Source organism: Temnothorax americanus, unplaced genomic scaffold (genome assembly GCF_048541705.1).
Source record: "Temnothorax americanus isolate GAGA-0224 unplaced genomic scaffold, ASM4854170v1 Scaffold18, whole genome shotgun sequence".
In the NCBI taxonomy this organism is placed as follows: Eukaryota; Metazoa; Arthropoda; class Insecta; order Hymenoptera; family Formicidae; genus Temnothorax; species Temnothorax americanus.
The window spans coordinates 1,463,078-1,484,455 of NW_027509318.1; the positions used below are offsets into that span (position 1 = coordinate 1,463,078).

The window sequence follows — 21,378 nt, forward strand, 5'->3', positions numbered from 1 at the left end:
AAAGAATAAGCATATGACGAGTTATTTGACAATAAGGATTAATATGTCAAAATATGTATCAAATAATAATGTAATTTAATATTCCGCTATAGTTATTAGTAATATATAATTTAGTTTGTACATCGTTAATATTAAATTAATAATACAAACGTAAAAATTCGAAAAGCGTATCCTAATTTTTCAGTCGTCTGTAACGTGTCTTATAACTATAGTTATACATTTATGCAACGACTTTCCTACAAAATAACTCTCTAACGAATAATTCCTTTCCGGACGACATGTTTTTCTTATCAATAGGAATCCCCAGCCTCGTGGCAGAGTTTAAAATGAATCGGATTGTACCTAGTAATCACATATTAATCGGATTCAACCGCGACAATTTGTTGCTTATATATCTTGCAATAATGTATTCATATTCTTCGTAAATATATTTACAAAAGTTGCAGCATGAAATCTGACTACGTATTTTTCATCTTTTCATTTTCTATTCACATTTTACAGCAATATTACACCTCGAGCGATTTAAATATTTTTGACCTTTGTATTCGTCTATTTCCATTCTATATATTTTTATAATGCCAATTATTAAAAAATTATAAGATTTGATGGAATTTTTCTACCGCGTGTTCTTTATCGTAAATGCGAGTTCTTAAATGGCTTCGATCGTTTTATCGAACTTAATCTTTATATACGTAATCCACATGATCCAAACGCGAAAGACACTGCCAGAAGAGATAGAGACGTCTTTCGTTTTTATGGCAGGTAATACAGACAAGTGCAATAAATCGCTGGTGCAGCTCGTACGTCTCGTTATCTATATACCGATAACGTATATATGCCAAATGGGGTGATCGCCGTTAAAAATGCCGAACCAATCGGTAAGAAGTCACAAGCTGTCATAAAACGTTTATTAATGCACGTTATAAGTCGATTATAAACATGTGTAATCCCATTTACAGGGATTATATCCGGTAATATCGCCGGCGCAACGCGTATAAACATTGATAAAAATATGTAACCAGTATAAAAACCAGTCTCGGGAGAATTGCCTGGTAAAAGACCGATACAAATAACAACAAGGAAAACGGTTGTATAATCGTCGAAAATAGTTATGATAATCAAAAATTGCCGAGAAATGCTCGAGGAAGCCATCGCAATCATTTTCAGACGAAGAAGATGCTTTCATCTTGAATTAAGCGACGAATTCTCTCAAGTTGTTACGAATAAATCCCTTCGACGTCGATTACTTCATCTAAATCGGATATTTTCCATAGACGTGACCGCTTCTGGTGCGCCTTATCAACCATTCCCGGGGTGTCATTTGAGAAACCAGACGACCCACCTGCGTCTTCTGAGAATGCTTAATGCAGCTAGAACGTGCTTTGTAACTTGAGATTCTAGATTCTAAAGCAAAGAGAGAGGAAAAGGATTAACTTCGGTGAAATAGGATCCTATCGAATCAAGTGTATCAAACACTTGCGTTATCTCACACATCGCGTATCTCGCGATATCGCGCGACATAATGTTGAAAATATAATTTGTGTTAAGGCAGAAAATTTAGGAACTTTAAAAAATGTCAAGAGCAAAGAGCACAATTTGCTCGTCTCGACTAAAAAACGAATTGTGTAGGGATAATCGCAGTCGTCTCTTTTCAAGGACAGTGTTACAGAGGACTTGACGTTAATTGATCTGTTTCTTCCGTGAGAGAGATCTTTACGTGGCGACACCCTGGTATTTGAAATAGCCGGACGCGAGATATTCTGCATCTTGGAAACGACATCGTGCGATGAACCAATCGAGTCGCCGCAAGCGTTGAAGCAGCTCGTTAATCCCACGGTTTTTGAGTACCAGAAAGACGACGGATCCTCTTCAAGAGCCATAGAAATCCTATTAGTCGCCGAAGCACCGGAAAGAGATCTCGGTTAAATCTCTAACTTTTGATTAATCGATTATCAAGTAAAATAATTTCAATTAAATTAAATTCATCCTTCCTTTCTCAAGTGATAATCGGGCGATGAAAACTTACGTCTCGATGTTGCTCGTATCGTAGCTCGACACTCCGCTCTTGGGAGAATTCGCGGATAGTATCATGAACGCGAAGAGGAGCCCGCAAATGGCCAGGAACACGAAAAGGTCGGCGACGGGATGCTGTGACGCGACGGCTCGTATTTTCGAGCCCGCATTATCTAAATTCTCCTCCGCAGGGGCAAACCACGTATACTCGCGGAAGACAAAATCCTGCAACACATAGAATTACGAGTGTAAATCGAGCACGCATTGCATACAACGAGAGATAGAAATTCGCATAATTCGTCGAAACGACCTAGTCGTTGTCGGTCAAGGTAACAAGCATACAATAATGTCGACATAATAATGCAATAGGAATATTATTGTCAGTTTTTTTTTTTATTGTAAGCGGGTTAGATGAACGTACTCTCAAAAATATCAAAATTTGGATAATCAGCCGGATAATCAACTGGACCAGATAATACATGCCGCTCAAATTGTCCATAATCGACTTTCATTCACTCAATTCACTGATCGTCCTCGAATCGATTTAAGTAATGCTCTCCGAAAATATATACGATTTTCCGTCGTGTCATTCTCGTCAGGAAAAAAAATCGCTCGATCTATTAATTAAAAATCTGACAAAGGCGTCGCGACATCGAATCGATAGTCATTTTCATACGTATGCGGATAATGAATCGTGTCCTTATAAATATCTATAGTTTCATCTTCACTAGATACACTATACGCGTATTATATGGAATATTGAAGCGAAATCTTTAAATAATTATGGCAAAGACAGTCGTATGCGTTTATGTTTCTGATTGTTCCAATTGGAATTAGTTCTCTCCTTTTATCTATTTATACCTTGTAAATGAAATACTGTTATTATTACATTTACATAAAGGTGCAGCCTGAAAAATGTACGATGGTACAAAAAAATGCATTCCATGTACAATTTAATACAGATATGCAATCGATAATCACTACAGAGATGGATTATTTTCATCATTTTTTCCGATAAATTAATACATATAAATATCAATATAACTGTTTACTATGACTTATCATAAGTGCCGTTTAGCAAAAAGTCATTAAAGAGATACGAAGCATGACTTCGACAAATTCCTTCGAGCTTCGTCTCGTTAATCAACGTGTCAATTTACTTATCCAATTTATTCGTGGCGGATAATATGTGTCTAATGAAAAACGCACCTTGTGGATGAGCTCATTGTGAGTTTCGCAAATTTTATAAACCACTACGCGCGTCACAGCTGCTTCGTTTACGTGAAAAAGATTGCAACGACATTTTCCTGGACGATTTTCAACATGAAGGCGGTACGTTACACGATGAAGAAAACACTGAATATTCAAGAGAATGACCGTTGGCTAATTTTAAGCGATCTCGATCTGTACGGTGACATTAATCAACCGATGCACGATTTCCCAGTGATGGACACGTGTCTCGTTTTATTCTTTTCCTTTTATCAGAAATTCGTAAATGTAATCATACGATTGTATATATAGTCTTTATGTCTTTACGATCTTGACCTAGTCTCGTTTCTGTTTAGATAAAGCAATCCATATATTCCCCCCTTTCCTCCTTAAAGTATTTACACGTATACACACTGTGTAAATGTTTATCCATTCTACAATGCGATTGACCAAGATAATTCAATTGCGTAATTAATTTTTACAATGGCAATCAAAAGCCCACCTCGGTATTTTTCGGGAAACTAATTAAGAAATAAACCAAATCAAACAATGACAATAAACTAGTTCTGAAATTATACTGGCTTAAATTTCTATTTCACGCATTCTCTCAGATGACTAATTATAGGTTTGAGATTATCTTCACTTGTTAGTTTTAATAAACGTACTGATAGAGATAATTCATTATATATTCTGAGAAAAATGTATAAATTATATTACTTTCAACAATGCCTTAAAGTATCTATGTCAAGTATCAAGTATATATTTATGTCAAGCGTTTCTTTTGAAGACAATTAGATAAGAAATTCAACAAAAATTAAAATACGCGTAAAATTTTCCATACTCGAAAAATCTTCAGATTAGCTTCGAAATCCAACTTTAGTTTCACATTTTTTAATTTTTCATTTCTTATCTAATTATCTTAGAAAGTAAGATCACTTTAGAAACGCATATCAAAATTAAATAGAGTAAAAATTAAATAATATAATCGTAAAACACATACATATGTATGCATATATTATACTATAAATATGAGTTTATCGTTATATATCTTTAAAGATATCAGGACTTTCATTCACGAGTTCCAGAAGTAGGAGAATTTAACTAAACAACACTTTCGGCGAATTGCAGTTCGATTAACAGGAATCACTTTCGAGCACGGAAAGATCCTATTGATATCTACGTATTACCGAGTATATGCTACGAGAGATTCTAGAAGATATATCTAAGAACTTAAAAAATGCTGGTTTACCGCACTTTTCAGGAGGAAGAGATGAAAGACGCAACACGTGATACACGTGAAATAGCGTGTGTGCGGCACGGAGAACTGGTATCTAATCGAAGGACAGCTTTATCCGACTTTATGCGGATTTCTTGACCAATCGATGTCTAACGAGCGGCACAGATCTCGGAGCTGCGTCCTCGAGCAGTGCGGATGCAAGGAGCGCACCGGTATCTTTGTTTTCCGTCGGATTCGCAGACGTAACAGTGTCTTCGGCACATGAAATTATCCCGAGCGCTTCCGGATGAGTCGTTATCTTTGTCGCGGGGCAAGGAAAATTTCAGTCATTAATTGCATCTTCGCAGACTCCGTTGCGTTTCCTTTATAAATGGGCAATATTCTGAAAGAGAAATCTGTGTGCCAGATAAGAATTCGCAAATAATCGCCACGCGTGAAGTGTTAACACTTATTGCATCAATAGAATACCGAATACCTAATTTGCTACAAAATCTTCTGGAAATACTGCAAACTGTGAACGTAAGTGCAAAAAAAAGATCTTGATCTCGTTCGGAATATCACGGGAGTGCTACTTTGATTCAGTATCTTATCGCAAAGTATCCGTGAGTGAAGATAGGATAAAGATTGCTCCCTTGCAAGAGTGACTGCCACGGGATCCTGACTTCGATATTCATCGGTGAAAACGTCCGGGGCAGTTTTTCGCGCGCGGCAATTAACGTTTCGTTGTCGAAGATAAAAATTTTCAAGACCGATCCTTAGTTTCTGTGCAACATAATGGCTAAAATGGAAAAAACAGAAGGCGTTTATGTAAGACCTAAAATTACATATAAAACGAAGTCTGGGCAACGCAATTTCCTGTTAAATTCATTCGCGAATCGCCTTTTTTTCAGAAACAAGATGGATATACTAATCAGGCCTTTCAGCTGGACGGTTTCGATTCTCACGAAAATGTTCCACCCGATTACGCGACAGTGACGCATCTCGATAAACGGCAGGAACATCTTGAAAGTTCAGTGCGTATTACAAAATTCGTCGCGTTTTAATTGAAATAACGCCGTCAATTACAAAAAATTAATTTTTGATCGTCAGGCGGTCACTAAGGGGACAGAATGGGGAGGTAGACTAGAATTCCTAATGGCCTGTATAGCCACTTCCGTTGGACTGGGGAACGTGTGGAGGTTTCCGTTCACCGCGTACGAGAACGGCGGTGGCGCCTTCCTGATACCCTACATCATAGTCCTAATCCTGGTTGGGAAACCGTTTTACCTTCTGGAGGGCCTCTTGGGACAGTTTACCAGCAGATCCTGCGCGAAAACGTGGTACATGACGTCGGCCATGAAGGGTGAGATGACTTGAAAAAGATAGAAATGGTCTACTTTTTTACAACAGAATTAATTTAACTTTTGAACGCGAATGATTTATTTTGCGAAGATCTATAAAAATAAAGATAATGATTTCGATGAATTTAAACTGTGAATACTTGGAAAATACTCTTCTGAATCTTTTGAAAAATTACTTAAGATTTGCTCGATGGTAAACGCTTCATAAAAATGTTAAACAAAAAATCTCTCAAAAACTTATCAAATATTTAGTATTACTTATCAAGTAACTTATTCAAGTATTAATTTTATAATAAACTTTCTTATGAATATGAAGTAGAGCTTATTTTCCTAATATTGCTTCTCTTGATCCCGTGCTATCGAGATTATCTGTGTCACTCCTCGAGATCCCCTTTCAGGATTGGGATACTCACAGGCCTTCGTCGCGTTCTGCGTCGTTTCGTATTACTGCGCTTTAATGGCATTGACCCTGTACTACTTGGTGTCAAGTTTCCAATTTGAATTACCATGGTCGATATGTCGTCCGGAATGGCAGGACTTTTGTATAGATAGCTCGACGAATGGAAGCATCTCCGAGGACCGTAACGTCACCGTTCGAAGTTCCGCGGAACTATATTTCAGGTTCGAGACTGAAACAGCATTAATAGTTTTTTTTTAGAGCTTTAGTAATATTTGAAAGTCGTTATTAATATTAAATGTATTTAATACATATATCAAATGTTTTCTATTGAACAGCTTTTTTAGGAATAACTAATACCATTTTTTTTTTTACATGATTTTTAGGAAGATAGTATTACAGGAATACGAGTCCATCGAGTACGGTATCGGCGCGCCGTCCTGGAAGTTGTCGATAGGCCTGTTCCTCAGTTGGGCCTGTGTCTTCGGGGTGCTCTTCCGCGGCGTGAAGAGCACGGGCAAAGCCGCTTACTTCCTCGCTATATTTCCTTACGTCATGATGACGGCTCTGCTGATCAGAGCCGTTACTCTTGACGGTGCCGTCGACGGCATCCTCTTCTTTGTAACACCGAATTGGAACGCCCTATGGAAGCCCACCGTCTGGTACGCCGCTATCACACAATGCTTCTTCTCGTTATCAGTCTGCGCAGGACCGATTATCAACTATTCGTCCTATAACAATTTCGAACATAGGGTAGATAGGTAACGTATGAAGAAAGACTTGCTGCTGTTGCAAGCTCCTCATAATTCTAGTTTTTAAAAGATTTATTCCAAGATAAAAAATAAATGTTTCCTATTTTATTCTGCTTATCTCCTCAGGGATGTGATGATAGTGACCACGCTGGACACATTCACCAGCCTGATGGCCGGTTGCACGATCTTTGGTATTCTAGGCAATTTGGCTTACGAGATGAAAACAAAAGACATCTCGAAGGTGGTCCGCGGCGGCACCGGTTTGGCCTTCATCTCTTATCCGGATGCGCTGTCGCGCTTCACTTTCGTACCGCAGCTGTTCTCCGTTCTGTTCTTCGTAATGATGTTCGTTCTTGGTATTGGAAGCGCCGTCGCGTTGTGCGGCGCGGTACTTAACGTCGTCCGCGATCATCTGCCCAATATGAAGCAGTGGTTGTTAGTGCTCTGCGTCACCAGCTGCGGTTTCATCGTCAGTCTCGCCTATATTACCCCGGTGCGTTAAACGGGTCACCCAAGCTTGCTCTAAAATGCAAACAGTTGGCAGAAACATTAGTCATAAGTGTTACGCGTCTAACCGATATCCGATAACTAATCGTGCACGTATTTGAGCGATATAGAAATGCACGCAAAGTTCTACGCGAAACTACCATGCACTGAATTAATTCAGAATATTAAATGTCAGGTAAATGAAGATTAGAGTTTAGAGATTAAAAAAAAGAGTATATAAGACAAAATTATTATTCTAGTAAGTCGTCGTTCATTACTTTTCGTAATGTAAATAAAATTTTTACATTTTTTCAAATAATTAAAAATTTTTTAAATCTTGAAAGACAAAAATACTTTCGATAGAACGTCGATTTCGTGTGTTTCGTGTACAATAATAAATGTCGATTATAGGGTGGTCAATGGTTCACAACGTTGATCGATTATTACGGCGGTACTTTTGTGGCGATAATCGTCGGTGTTCTTGAGATGATAACCATCTTCTGGGTGTATGGCCTTTCGAATTTTCTCAATGATATGGAATTCATGCTGGGCAGGAGACTAGGTTTCTACTGGCGATCTTGTTGGCTCGTAATCACGCCTTTGCTCATGATCGTCATACTGATTTACACGTGCGCCACTTATGAACCAGTCACGTACGACGGTGCACCGTTTCCCGATTATGCCTACGGTCAGTGAAATTTTTTCGATTTTATAATCAGATTTTTTAAATATTGCATTTCTATTACATAGTACGCAAATCACAAATTTTATCGCAAATTACAAGTCGCTTAAAGATCATCATTGTAGAGCGATATTTTTGTTTTTCCACTTTTAGCAATAGGATGGTTCGTGCTGATTCTAGGAGTATCTCCCATTGTGTGGTGGGCCGGCCAGAGAATAATTACGAATAAAATGTCGACTTTTACCGAAGTAGGTATCTCAAGATGTATTAGTAATTAATCAAATTCTTAAAATTAAAATTGAAGCCGCAGATATATTAATCGTTGAAATTCCGAAACGCATTACAGTCCATCAAAGCGGCGTTTCGGCCTGAGGAAGGTAAATGGGGACCTAAGAACCCGAAAATACACAGAGAATGGGAAGCGTTTGTGACGGAGAAGAAGTTCAGTGCTCAAGGCGGTCTGATGAAGATATTTTTCAAATAGATTTTATTTATTGCTTCCCTGTCCATCTAAATCAATTATGCACTCCTGTTCAATCTTTTAGCTAGTTAAATGTAGTTGAAAAAAATAAAAATAATTTTACTATATTCCATAATGTATCTTTAGTCAGCGGGTTTTTAAAGATATTTTCAAAGTTTCTCAGTACCGAATTAGACAACGAGTATCTGGGAAATTTACCTGAAATATCGAAGTATACAATGAATCGTGCCTTTTGATTTATGTCTTCGATTTGCGAGTGCGTCTTACGAAACAGTGTTATTTAATTACACGCAGATAATTACAAATCACCAATCGCATTATATAATAACAGGATGATCAAATTTATGTGGCTCAACGTAATCTTTCGGTTCAATTCTCTCGTCTTTAGAGTTGTGACGATTTATTATTACGTGAATCAGGAACCAGTCAGACGAAACGTGTCATTATAGAAATCCACTCGACTGTGCTCTCGCCTATCCGTACCATTGCTCGCGCGCACTCGGTAATTGAAATTTACTCGCGGTCCCGATAAGCTTTCCTCGTTCGCTCGTACTTGATGAAGGAAGTTACATTGACATTATGCAACTGACGCGTGCAACAGAATGCGTTACTTGAAGCTACAGACGATCGAATTGAATTTGATTAACGCCAAAGACTCGGCGGACTTGTTTCAAATAAAGAGTTATTTCATAAATTAAACAAGTTATCCGCAACTTATCCGTTTACGCAATTATGCTCGTATAATTTAGCGCGAAGCGAAATATCCTCCGACGACATTGGCATTAATCACTTCAATTTCGCTTCGAAACGCTGAATCAACGGTATAATAATGAAAACAATTATAGAAATTAATCGTCGCATACATTCAATTCGTCTCGTTGTAAAATGTCATTCGAATTACTCATTGGCAGGTGCGAATCTTTAAACAGCGTGCAGCACAGCATAATCAAAACATGTGCAAGAAAGTCATCTTCCTCTCGCTCATAACGCAGAAGCATTTCCCGATGCATCGTTACATTTGTTTTGTTATACCTTCTCGATGTAAATTTCGCACACGATACGTCTTTTACCTGAAAGAGAAAAGAAAAGAACAAGATTTAGTATAAAGATTAAGTCTGAGATAAGTCTCGATTGTTGATCTCTCTTCCGCGAATGAAGAGAAATCCTACCAAGAAATATGCTCTTGTTGGTGAATTTAAATGCAAGTGGAAATCCAAAAAGGAAAAAAGATTCCTTGCTACGCAATCACCTGCTATTGCATATGCATATACGTCTGAAGATTTATGTAGAACAAATGGGATGATATAAAATGTGACAAAATAGGAGAGAATGAAGAAGAGGAGGAGGGGAAAGAAAAAGAAGTTTGATCGAGCGAGATTACCGCGACTACTCGTGCGCGCGCTTTAATCTGGCGGAAACAATTACGTGTACAGATCTGTATGCACCGATACACCAAACGTCGCGCGAATTCTTTAAGCAGTCCGTTAAAGACTGCCGACTGGCTAAGACGCGCGCAGAATTCCAGAAAAAAAAAGAGCCAAGCGGTGGACAGTAGCACGCCTCGTGCCGGAACAAAGTCAGCATGGGTCACATGAAGATTCGCGTACGTTATAATATAAAGAAATAATTTCGTGCTGTAAAATTGTCGATCGTAATTAACTTAACATTCGTGAAAAAATGTGTGAGTAGAAAAAAAATGTGTCACAAAAAAGGAAGAGATATTTCCAGCAATGCCTCTATCCTTATTGTAGACTGACGACAAAAAGTGGCAGGTGAAATGTTAATTAGGAAGCTTTTAATATATAATTTTAGTAAATGTCTTTCCACATCTTTAATTTCGATTTTATACTATCATTGCATCTTTCTCTCTCTCTCTCCAAGCTGTAATATTTTAACTTGCAAATTTGAAACTTATACAATGAGCGAAATAATATATCTCGAAGATGCAATCTAAAGTTCTTTGCGAATTGTTATCGCATTATACGAATAATCTCTGTATAAAATGACGGCGCGATCTTACTTGCGAATAAATAAACGAAGTGTTTGCGAAGATATTGCATTCGTCGTTTACGCTGCTTCGTTTTACCTTCATTTCTTCAAACAGCCGTTAATCATTATCGCTAAACTACCATTGTGTATCGTAGATGTTTGTCCAAAGAATGTCGAAATCAACTTGTAGGCTGCCATTTTAAGATTTTGAAGTTCACGATGTCCGTCGTCTATGTAACACTAGAAATGACAAAAATGTAGTGAAATTAATTTTACATTAAAATTAATTAAAAGATAATGTTACATTAAAAATATCATATTATTTTATTAGAAATTACTTAAATTATTAGATATGTAACACTAGATATATAACAAAAGTATAATAAAATTAATTTTACATTAAAATTAATTAAAAGATAATGTTATCTTTTCATTTTTATTTAATTAGAAAATATTAGGCAATATCATTTCCTTGTTGTTTTCCTGGTGGAAAAATGTCTCGGAATGTTTCATATTATTAATTAAATTTCTATACAAATTTTTAGACTTTCTCAGAATACTCTCTCTCTCTCTCAGTTTTCCAAATTTTTTTAATATAAATTGGAACGTTTTTCAGAAAAACTCAAACAAAATATAACTTTTTCTAATTTTTCCCGCCAACACCTCTTTGTAGAAATCTGTGCAATTTATTAGAAATTTTCATACAGATATTGAAATTTTCCGAAAATCCTCATCCAATTATTTCTGAAAGTGTGAAAAATTTTATATAATTTTTCAAAATTTTTTATAAATCTCATTTCTTACAAAATTTCTGAGAAAATATGAGGAATTTTTTCACCAGGATTTTTATTATCGTAAGTACCTTGTTGTTATCGTAAATTGATCAATTTGTTGTAAAGAAAACTGTACTATCGTTGTAAGCATTTTTAAACATTTTTACGATAAGATAAAGCAAGGATAATGTCCGTTAGGCATGAGCAATTCGTTCAACGGCAATAAAAACACAATATTCCCATAAATGATGCGTCGTATCCAAATAATCACTGAAGATTTGGAATCTTTCCGATATTAATCCTCAATTAAATTGTCACTGACAAAGGCTGCAAAATACAATCGGTTAATCGATCTAAGCTATTATTTTTCCATTGTTACGTAAGGTGGATGTAACGCGATGACGTTAAGTTCAAGTTATGTATCTTCCGTTCAAAATCGGCCAACTGTAAACACAAACGTATTATACGTAGTAAAATAAATGTAATTAGGAAGTGCGCTTGTTGGAACAGTTTGCGACATGTTAAATTGAGCCATTCCTGGGGTATTGTGTCACACGTTGAAAGCAGTCTTTCATTTTTGGAGGACAGATTAGAGAATGTGTATATATATAATTCATACACTTTTTACGACCATACGCGGCAGTCCATCTCCTATTCTGCTATAGAAAAAAAATCATCAGATAACAAATAATTGATTTCGCAGAATAATGTCACCGACACTGGCGGAACTCCTGGTATATTCAAGCTGTCTGTCCCGTCATCACCTGGCAGAAATGAGCTCGAAAGCAAAGTAAGTAAGAGTTCAGCGGGAAACGGTACGCAAATCTAATTAGGATCCCCTTTGCGAGCTTCCTGCCGAAACCTTCCGCAACTTACTTCGCAGATCCCGACGTCGGTCAAGGTAGAGGAGGAGAAGCCGGCGAGGGCGCAATGGGGAAACAGAGTGGAGTTTCTCATGTCCTGCGTGGCGTTCTCGGTCGGCCTCGGGAACGTCTGGCGATTCCCGTATACGGCGTACGAGAACGGCGGCGGCGCCTTCCTGATCCCCTACATAGTGGTACTCTTCGTGATCGGCAAACCCTTCTATTATATGGAGATGATCCTCGGGCAGTTCACCAGCAGATCCTGCGTGCAGATCTGGTCGGTGTCGCCCGCGTTCCAAGGTACACACTTTGCGGGATACTTTTCGTAAGCCTCAGTCGATCCTATGGAAGAGATGCCGAAAATCGTCACTTTTAAAACGCAGAAATACTCAGACAGCGCTAGACAAATTCAGAATATATTAGTATGCATAAATCGCATAATGACATAATTACATTACTTCATTTTAACTTTAAAGTTCGCAAATTCGCTACCGCGGCGATTCAATAGGGTTAGGATTAAATTAATGTAAATATAACTGAAGTAAGTCGCGCGGACCGCGGTTCTGACGTTGATCACGTGCCAGCGATAAAACAGCTCACTTCATGCGGAAATTGATCCTGATTGATCCTTCGAAGGGCGCGAAATTTGAATTGGATTATAACCTCTTACCTCTTCGCAAGACATGTACTCCTGATAACTTTTGACGATTCTCCGAGCGTAGAAAGATGCCTTTTCTCTTTCGCCTTACCTCCCGTCTAATTGTCTTGGTGATAATGGTGACGGATTGTCGTATAATTACGGCTATTCCAAAGCATTAAATGAAATTATAGACAATTATACGCCTATACAACAATATATGTATACAAAATAATAAGACAATGAATAATGTATGAATACATAATATAAAATGAAGATTTATATAACACATGTATATGGAATAATGCAAAAGGTATGTTTAATGATAATAAAATACAAATAATATATGGAATACGTATATTACGTGAGGTATGAATAATAATTTGTATATAGAGATATACACTCTTAATTTATATAAATGGTTTAAATTATCATAGATAATTGCAATCAATGGATTTAATTATAATCAATTAATTCATGGACCATTAGGTATCGGCTACGGCGTAGCGGTATCAGTGTTCTCCGTCATCACTTATTATTGCTCTCTTATGGCCCTGACGCTCTACTACATGGTGGCCAGCTGCCAGTCGGTGCTCCCGTGGTCCTATTGTTGGGAGGAATGGGGCAGCGCGTGCTTCAACAGCTCGTCGACCGGCGAACAAAGCACGAGGAACGGAAGCAGAAGTTCCGCCGATCTCTATTTCAGGTGCATTAATCTTCCTCTTGCTTTTTACGATGTCATTAGAAGGTCCCTGGGATATCCCTCCATCTAAATATAACGCTATTATCGCATCCGTTTACGCACGTGCTACGTCGCACGATATCAGTCGTAAATCATTAGAAGCCTTTTGCAGCTATTTTGTATTTACTATCACTATATGTTTTCGTACTTGTTGTTCCGCGACGAGATTCAGGATAAAAATCCGCCCGTATCTCTTGGAACTAGGCAATAATAATAATAATAATAATAATAATGCACTAAGTTTTGCATGCGTGTAATATAGGTAATTACACCTACTGGCATTATCTCTCATCTATCTCTTGTTCCTTATTTTAGAATATTCTGTTATTAAGTTTCTAACATTATCTTAAGTCTACTTATCTAGCAGGAAACACTTGAAAAATTAGGATTTTAATGTCCCAAGTGAACTAAACTAACTAAACATTCTTGTCTGGTATATTCTGCAGAAAATACGTCCTTAATGAAACGGGGATCGAGGATGGGCTCGGGCTACCCTCGTGGAAGCTGGTCCTCACGTTGCTAGTCAGCTGGATATTCGTCTACGTGGTAATCTGCAAGGGTGTAAAGAGCACCGGTAAAGCGGCCTACTTCTTGGCTCTTTTTCCATACGTCATCATGATCAGCCTTCTGGTGAGGGCGGTAACGCTGGACGGAGCGGTGGACGGCATCGTCTTTCTCTTCAAGCCCACTTGGCATAAGATCCTGGAGCCTTCGGTTTGGTACGCCGCCGTCACGCAATCGTTCTTCTCCCTCGGCGTGTGCTTCGGCGCGGTCACCATGTATTCCTCCTACAATAGCTTCGAACACAACGTATCAAGGTGCGCGTATACTTCCCGGATCATTTCAATATTGGAATTATAGTCGAGCTAGAGGAGATGCTGCGAAATTCAAGCGCGTAAAAAAGTGTTCGTTAGAGAATCAGCGGAAGACTCTTGCAGGGACTGCATGATCGTGACGAGTCTGGATCTCTGCACCAGCTTGATGGCGGGCGCGACCATCTTCGGAATCCTGGGCAATCTCGCCTACGAGATCGGCAGCGACGATATCGGCAGCGTCGTACGCGCCGGGACAGGCCTGGCCTTCGTATCCTACCCGGAAGCCTTGGCGAAATTCACGGTGGTACCGCAGCTCTTCGCCGTGCTCTTCTTCCTGATGCTCTTCGTGCTGGGTATAGGCACTACCGTTGCCTTCTGCAACGTGATCATCAGCATCATAAAGGATCAATTCCCACAGCTTCATCAATGGAAGGTTGCCGCTGGCGTTGTGATTCTCGGCTTCTCGATCGGCATTGTTTATTGCACGCCCGTAAGTTTTATAAAATAACTTCATACCATTGACTAAAAATTTTTCGTCAGTAGAAGAGTCTTCGTCAACTCGTCAACTTGTCTATTATCAATGATAATGAAATCAAACGTAATAAAACTAATAAAGGAGCAACATTATGTAATAATCTTTTTTTTTTCTTTGAAAAAAGAAAAAATTTTTAAGATCAATACTTCTGCCATTAAGAAAAATAATAAGTTACTTTAAACTAGTATTATTATACTATTTTATGTGATAATAATAATGTTTATCTTATCGATAGGGTGGCCAGTACATTCTCAACATGGTAGATTACTTCGGCGGGACCTTCATTATCGTGTTTTTAGCTTCTTTCGAAATGATCGCCATTTCCTGGGTGTACGGTAATAATCTAAAATATATTATATTCTCGTATGAAATTAGGGGAATAATTCGCCGATTTTTCAGGCGTCGACAATTTTATGGATGATGTCGAGTTCATGGTAGGACGACGGCCGTTCTTTTACTGGAGATTCTGTTGGTGTTATTTAACGCCCTTGTTTCTGTTCACTATCTTAATTTATTTCCTGATCGATATGACACCGCTCACGTATAACGACGAATACTATCCAACATCCGCATACGGTATTAATGTTATTTGTAAACTTTTATAATCATAAAAATTATTATTACATTCCAAAATTATAATATCATATAATTAGATTTTATGTTAATTAGAGATAAAGGCAAATCGAAGTGAATTAAATGAAATATCATTTACAATTATTAAAGCCATAGTATAAAAATTGAAATTTTAATTATAATTCAAAGATAATTTCACAAGATAATATCACGAAATATCTTTTCAATTTTGCAGCTGCGGGTTGGACGCTTTTGGCTTTAGGAATTCTCCCGTTTCCTTTAGGCATAATCATTGTTGGATTTCGGAATAGGGACAAGCCGTGGTCGAATGTAATACACATTTGCATTTTATTTAAATATACTTTCAACATATAATCTATGTGTCGTCTGAAATTATGAAACCATTTCTTATCGCTTTTTTTTAGATGTTCGAGCCGAGCGCCGATTGGGGTCCGAAAGACCTGAAGAAATACAACGAATGGAGGGATTTTAAGCACTCGAAAAGGATATCGCGAGAGTGCGCGAAGAAATCAAAACTTATAGCAGCGCTGTTTGGCAAAGATTGACAATAACAATTATTAAAATAGTATGAAAATCAATTAATATGTTTGTTTGTTATTCGGCGATATTGTTTATGTGACGATGATCGCATAGCGATCGAGTAAAAGGGTTCTTAACATTGGCAGCTCTTTGTCACATGTCATATTACACATAGTGCAACATTAGACATAAGAATGAATGAGACGGAACCTAGCAAGAGCTAAGCTTTAAGGACAACTATAAATCCCTTAACTGTGGTATTACGTACTTAAGTGCACAACTCTCTATATGCGAATTGATAATTTCTCCATATCATTAATTTGATTTTCTTTAAATATAATTATGGCCATATCTGGTTATTTTTCTCAAGTCACATATTATTTGGTTACGTTAGATAATAAAGGAATAAAATAGCTTTCTGAAATTTCGCATGCAGTTAAGGGATTAAAGAACAAATAATTTTTTTTATATTCAACTTATCTCGTTGTGTTTTGCCACGGATCCCGCCGCGGCAGAATCGACTGTGAAGGTTCAAGCAACTTTAAAGTATCTTGAGTCGTACAACATTGTACGCTCTATATTGGTTCCATGTTTAAGAGAACGTTAAGTATTTGCTTCCAGATCGGTTGGATCCTTTTCTCCCGCTCTCTCGCTCTCTCGTCCTTGAAGATCTTCCAATCTTTGCGTTGCTGTACCTCTCGTGGACCCCATCCGTTCGCCGGTGCGAAAGCTCTCCTTATCATCTTAAATAACGCAACGAATCGTGAATTCTTTAAGTTTTCACATAAAATTCTTTGCCTAAAACTTGCTTGTAACGCGTCTTATAATGTAACTTGACTTTTTTTTCGCGTCATTACCTGTGCGAACGGCAATTTCCGATTCTTCAACATTGCGATCAACATCCATAGCGGTATCTGAAGAACACCGATGCAGAGTATCGTCACTCCGATGACGTGCGCGTATCCCGGCAATGATATTCCACCGTAGGTCAAAGGCGACAAGGTGGCCACGGTGTAAATGAAGATCGTTATTAGTATCAACGGCGTTACTATAAACCAGCATATCCTCCAGTAGACGCTCGGCTTTCGGTCCAGCATAAACTCAAAGTCCTCTAAAAAGTTCTCAAGACCTGTCGGAAGATATAAATTTTTTCAATGAATTGCGACACATTATTTGCGTGCGTGGTCAATGATCATTCGAATTTAATAATGATAATTAAAAGCATGAAGAGAACTAAAGAAAATGTGTAATACAATTAAAATAATTTTTACCGTAAAACCATATCACTCCAGTCATCTCGAACGACGCTAAGATGAAAACGACGAATGACGTGCCGTAATAGTCTACTAAAGTTAAAATAAATTGTCCGCCCTGCAAAATTTTCGTATTACTATGACTATATTGAGATTATTAATTCCTTTTTATGGGACAGCATAATAATTTTATGCTAACCGGTGTTACGTAGACCGTGCCGATTGAGAAACCCAGCAAACAGGTCGGAACTACGATCTGCCAAGTTTTCAGCCGGGGGAACTGCTCGTTTATTACCGTGATGATGCCTGTGGTCATTCCCACCGCGCTACCGACACCAAGGACGAACATCATAACGAAAAAAAGCACAGCAAATAACTGCAAAGAAACATTAGACATTTTACTCAACAGTATTAAATAATATTTTAATGACAAGGTAAACGTACAGTAAGAGATGAGAAACGTGGATGGCATTTCAACTAATGACGGTATTAAATAATATCTATACGTGATAAAATAGCAGTACCTGCGGTAGAAAGTTAAGTTTTGCTATCGCGTCGGGATAAGACACGAATGCCAAGCCAGCTCCGCCTTTGACCACTTTGGATATATCTTCCACACCTAACTCGTATGCCAAATTGCCGAGAATCCCGAATATCGTGCAGCCGGCCAACATGCTCGTAGCCGTGTCCAACGATGTAATTATCATGACGTCTCTAAGTTCGTATACGATTACTATAAGTCACGAATGCCATAAGCGAAACAGAAACCAAACAATTTATAAAATTATGATTAAATATTTAAAAAAATTTGAAAAGAAAAAAATCTAAAATCATTATTTTGTACAAATATTATTAATATGTTGAGTATATATATGTATAAGTTGCAAAAACTTGCTTTTTTTATATACCTCTTTACTTTTTTTTCTTTCTTTTTATTGTGTTGAACAGTTTTGAGCAACTTTTAAAATATTTAATCATACACACAAATAAACGTATGCACAATTTTATAAGTAATATACATTTCTTACCTGTAAATATTGTGCTTAAAGCCATTATGCGAGGAGTACGTGATAATGCTGCCGAAGCAGACAGAAAGTGAGAAGAAGCATTGGGTCACGGCGGCATACCAGACGGTCGGCTCCAGGAGTTTCGACCATTTCGGAGTGATAAAGTACAAGATCCCGTCCATTGAGCCGTCCAGAGTAACCGCGCGGACCAGTAGCGAGATCAGTACGACGTACGGAAAAATGGCCAGGAAATAAGAGAATCTTCCGGAGCTCTTTACACCTTGGAAGAGTACCGCGCAGACCGCCGCCCAGCTGCCAAGAAGGCACAGCGTTAGCTTCCAGTCCGGCCACCCGATCCCGTCGTCGATGTTCTCCTTCTCGTGCAACACCACTCGTCTGCAAATCGTTTGATCTTAAGCGATAAGTACATTCTTTACATTTATTCCAATATATAATTGTTGTTATACCGAATGTCTCGCGATTCGCGATCCTGATTTTAACGAAAGATTTTCCGAACAATTTACTCTGCTCTTCCTTAGCCAAGATATCAAATGGGATCATCGTTCGTTGCAAATTTCTAATTTCTAATATTAGGTCCGATTGAGGTCATTTCCGACATGAGACTCGTTTATTTGAGAAATATTACTGTCATGAAAATTACGAGCACGAGTTGTAGAATGCATTTTGTGCAGGTACCATCATCTTCTTGGCCCAAAAATCTTGAGAATGCGATAAGATTATACTTACGAAAAGTACAGTTCGGCCGAGCTCTGAAGTTTATTGCTGCCGTTTAAGAAATTATCAAGAACGTTAATGTTTCCCTTTGCTGTGCTATTTGCACTGTGATTTCTTTTGGTGCTCGAATCAACACACGTGTCACCCCATTCCTGCAGACAAGTAGCCCAAGGCAATTCGGCGGAGAAGGATGCGATCAGATAATAAAGTGTCAATGCCATCAGCGAGCTGTAGTAGGTCGCCAGCGCGATGGTTGAGCAAAATTGCGCCCATCCGACTCCTGCCAATGCAAGAAGGATCTTTAAACGAGGAGATGTGCGTAAATTTATCGTTGTCGACCTCTAACGCAACACAACAACACGCGACAAGACGTAGGAAGTTACTCAATCGAGAAAAACCGGTTAAAGTTAATCAATATTTATAAGAATTTATCGAAATTATATCTTCACATTAGTAATTTTTATAAGGATTCATTTATAACTTGCAGGAACTTGTATTTTACATAAAATTCGAAGATCCAGAATTATTTTTATTTTAATTTGCATAATGGTAAGCATCCGGTTCACACATGTGTACGTATACAATACACACATATATAAAATCTACGGCCTTTAATTGAAATGCTTAACGTTTCTTCTGACGACAAAATAATAATCGCCAATGTGTTCTCCGCCAATAGTTCGCCTGTCTCTCGCGAGAAAGTTACCGGATCGAGAAATTACCGACGAAACCCGGCGACATGCTCCAGACTTTGACGGATGACCTGCCGGAGAACTGTCCGATGATCATCTCCAAAAAGTAGAACGGCTTTCCCACCAGGAAGAGCAGGATCACGTACGGGATGAGAAAAGCGCCGCCGCCGTTCTCGTAAGCTGTAAACGGGAACCGCCAGATATTGCCAAAACCGACCGACACGGCGATACACGACATGAGGAATTCCACGCTGTTGTTCCATGTCGCGCGTTCTTTTACCGGTTCAATGCCCTGCTCCAAGACGCTCGTCGAGTTTTCAGGGTAATATCTCGTCCCGCCATTCCCGATGTGGGGCTCGTCTATTTGAAAGACGACGTTATCGAAACCCAGTTCCTTCTCGTCCCTCTGCAATTATGCGTAAACGCCTGTTTGATTCGGCAATCCAATTTAGTTGTTTTAATTATTTTATACAAACGCATTCGATGTAAACGTATAACGAAAATGAGAGTTTGATATCTATAGTTTTTACGCATGCGATAAAAATATAGGTCAGTGCTAACGAGTATGAGTTCGAAAGGAAACGTTTATCGGCGAAACATGTTTTTCTCGCTAGGATCAAACTAGCGCAGGATTAAAGTATCTCTACGCGATAATAATAGCATTCTGCGAGATATCCGGCAAAAGGATTTCAAAGAAACCTTTTCAAATAAAGATATCGAACGATGCCTTTATCACCCGCAAATATATACCCCTGGATGAAAATCCTTCGAAGATTACTTGGCAAACATCAAAGTTATTGCGAAATTATATGAGCTGCGGTTGTTCTTAAGCGATTATTTTATCTCGTTTCTTGATTGTCGTTCAATTACACAGATGTTATCATATATATTCCTTTTTATTCCAATTTCAGCCAATTCCTGACGTTGCGAGACTACGATACTTATATTTAGGGTAACTTTCACTTATCGTTCGCGAGCCGTGAGATACATGACGATAGAAAAGAAACGAAAGGTGCCCGACGCGGCGAGCAGATTCAGGATGGAAGAAGTTAGAGACACCGATTCCACGCGCGCTCTTACATTCACCTCGCGGCGGATGACTATTATTCTCACGCTGTCATTACAGTTTGATTATATCGCTATCACATTAACATTTATATTATACACTTTTACCAAAGTAAACTCGCAAACTCGACGCTTCGCCTATTTGTTAGTCGACCCCTCGATGCTTAAATCGCCATTTGGCGTTTCGAACAAATCGTTCACACTTACTGTCTCATACATAGCGGACGACGGCCACGTTGAGAGACACGAATGAGAATTGGGAACGGTCTCCGCTCAAGGCAGGAAACTGGGACGCGATTGCTACCGGGTTCCGAAGGGATACCTCGAACGTTAACGCTACCGACGTAAACTGGTCGTCGGATCGGGCGTCGAGGTGTGCTCTTTCTCCCGCACGACTGTCTCGGAAACTCATTTGATAAAACGATAACCATTACTATATATCCCCGCGGCGGTAGGTGACAGAATACTGCGCCTCGCAAGCGGAATACGCCGAGCCGATCGTCTAGGTGTACGCGCGGTCAGGTGGTAGCTAGGTAGGAGCGACAGTGAATTATGTGTCATC

The 21,378-nt window shown here is 38.6% G+C and overlaps 4 protein-coding genes and 1 long non-coding RNA gene across 6 annotated transcripts; 2 read left to right on the forward strand and 3 right to left on the reverse strand.

Annotated features, from left to right (window-relative positions):
• Positions 1 to 171: 171 nt before the first annotated feature.
• On the reverse strand, positions 172 to 6,250 carry LOC143896178 (uncharacterized). The gene is made up of 4 exons (XM_077403817.1): positions 6,213 to 6,250; positions 5,726 to 5,810; positions 2,027 to 2,238; positions 172 to 1,887 (listed from the first exon to the last, which is right to left on the reverse strand). The coding sequence occupies exons 3-4, from the start codon at positions 2,089 to 2,091 to the stop codon at positions 1,482 to 1,484; spliced, it is 471 nt and encodes a 156-aa protein (XP_077259943.1). The 5' UTR covers positions 2,092 to 2,238; positions 5,726 to 5,810; positions 6,213 to 6,250; the 3' UTR covers positions 172 to 1,481.
• On the forward strand, positions 4,633 to 8,600 carry LOC143896164 (sodium-dependent nutrient amino acid transporter 1-like). Its single transcript, XM_077403787.1, has 9 exons — positions 4,633 to 5,266; positions 5,350 to 5,472; positions 5,549 to 5,801; positions 6,198 to 6,420; positions 6,583 to 6,957; positions 7,075 to 7,441; positions 7,846 to 8,122; positions 8,270 to 8,364; positions 8,463 to 8,600. The coding sequence occupies exons 1-9, from the start codon at positions 5,234 to 5,236 to the stop codon at positions 8,598 to 8,600; spliced, it is 1,884 nt and encodes a 627-aa protein (XP_077259913.1). The 5' UTR covers positions 4,633 to 5,233.
• Positions 8,601 to 8,688: 88 nt separating this feature from the next.
• On the reverse strand, positions 8,689 to 13,290 carry LOC143896179 (uncharacterized). 2 transcript variants are annotated; one of them, XR_013256575.1, is made up of 5 exons: positions 12,676 to 13,290; positions 12,236 to 12,564; positions 11,449 to 11,686; positions 10,618 to 10,826; positions 8,689 to 9,667 (listed from the first exon to the last, which is right to left on the reverse strand). It is a non-coding gene; the product is annotated as an uncharacterized LOC143896179 (long non-coding RNA). The 2 variants fall into 2 exon arrangements; XR_013256574.1 differs by lacking the exon at positions 11,449 to 11,686 and having other exon boundaries at positions 12,681 to 13,283.
• LOC143896165 (sodium-dependent nutrient amino acid transporter 1) lies at positions 9,750 to 16,090 on the forward strand. The gene is made up of 10 exons (XM_077403788.1): positions 9,750 to 10,200; positions 12,063 to 12,149; positions 12,243 to 12,522; positions 13,349 to 13,565; positions 14,048 to 14,419; positions 14,540 to 14,906; positions 15,187 to 15,286; positions 15,351 to 15,527; positions 15,760 to 15,854; positions 15,950 to 16,090. Exons 1-10 carry the CDS (start codon positions 10,180 to 10,182, stop codon positions 16,088 to 16,090), a joined length of 1,857 nt encoding a protein of 618 aa, XP_077259914.1. The 5' UTR covers positions 9,750 to 10,179.
• LOC143896163 (sodium-dependent nutrient amino acid transporter 1) lies at positions 15,854 to 21,377 on the reverse strand. Its single transcript, XM_077403786.1, has 9 exons — positions 21,024 to 21,377; positions 19,782 to 20,157; positions 19,072 to 19,339; positions 18,346 to 18,720; positions 17,842 to 18,031; positions 17,517 to 17,693; positions 17,336 to 17,435; positions 16,922 to 17,193; positions 15,854 to 16,807 (listed from the first exon to the last, which is right to left on the reverse strand). Exons 1-9 carry the CDS (start codon positions 21,033 to 21,035, stop codon positions 16,640 to 16,642), a joined length of 1,938 nt encoding a protein of 645 aa, XP_077259912.1. The 5' UTR covers positions 21,036 to 21,377; the 3' UTR covers positions 15,854 to 16,639.
• Between the last annotated feature and the right edge of the window lies 1 nt (position 21,378).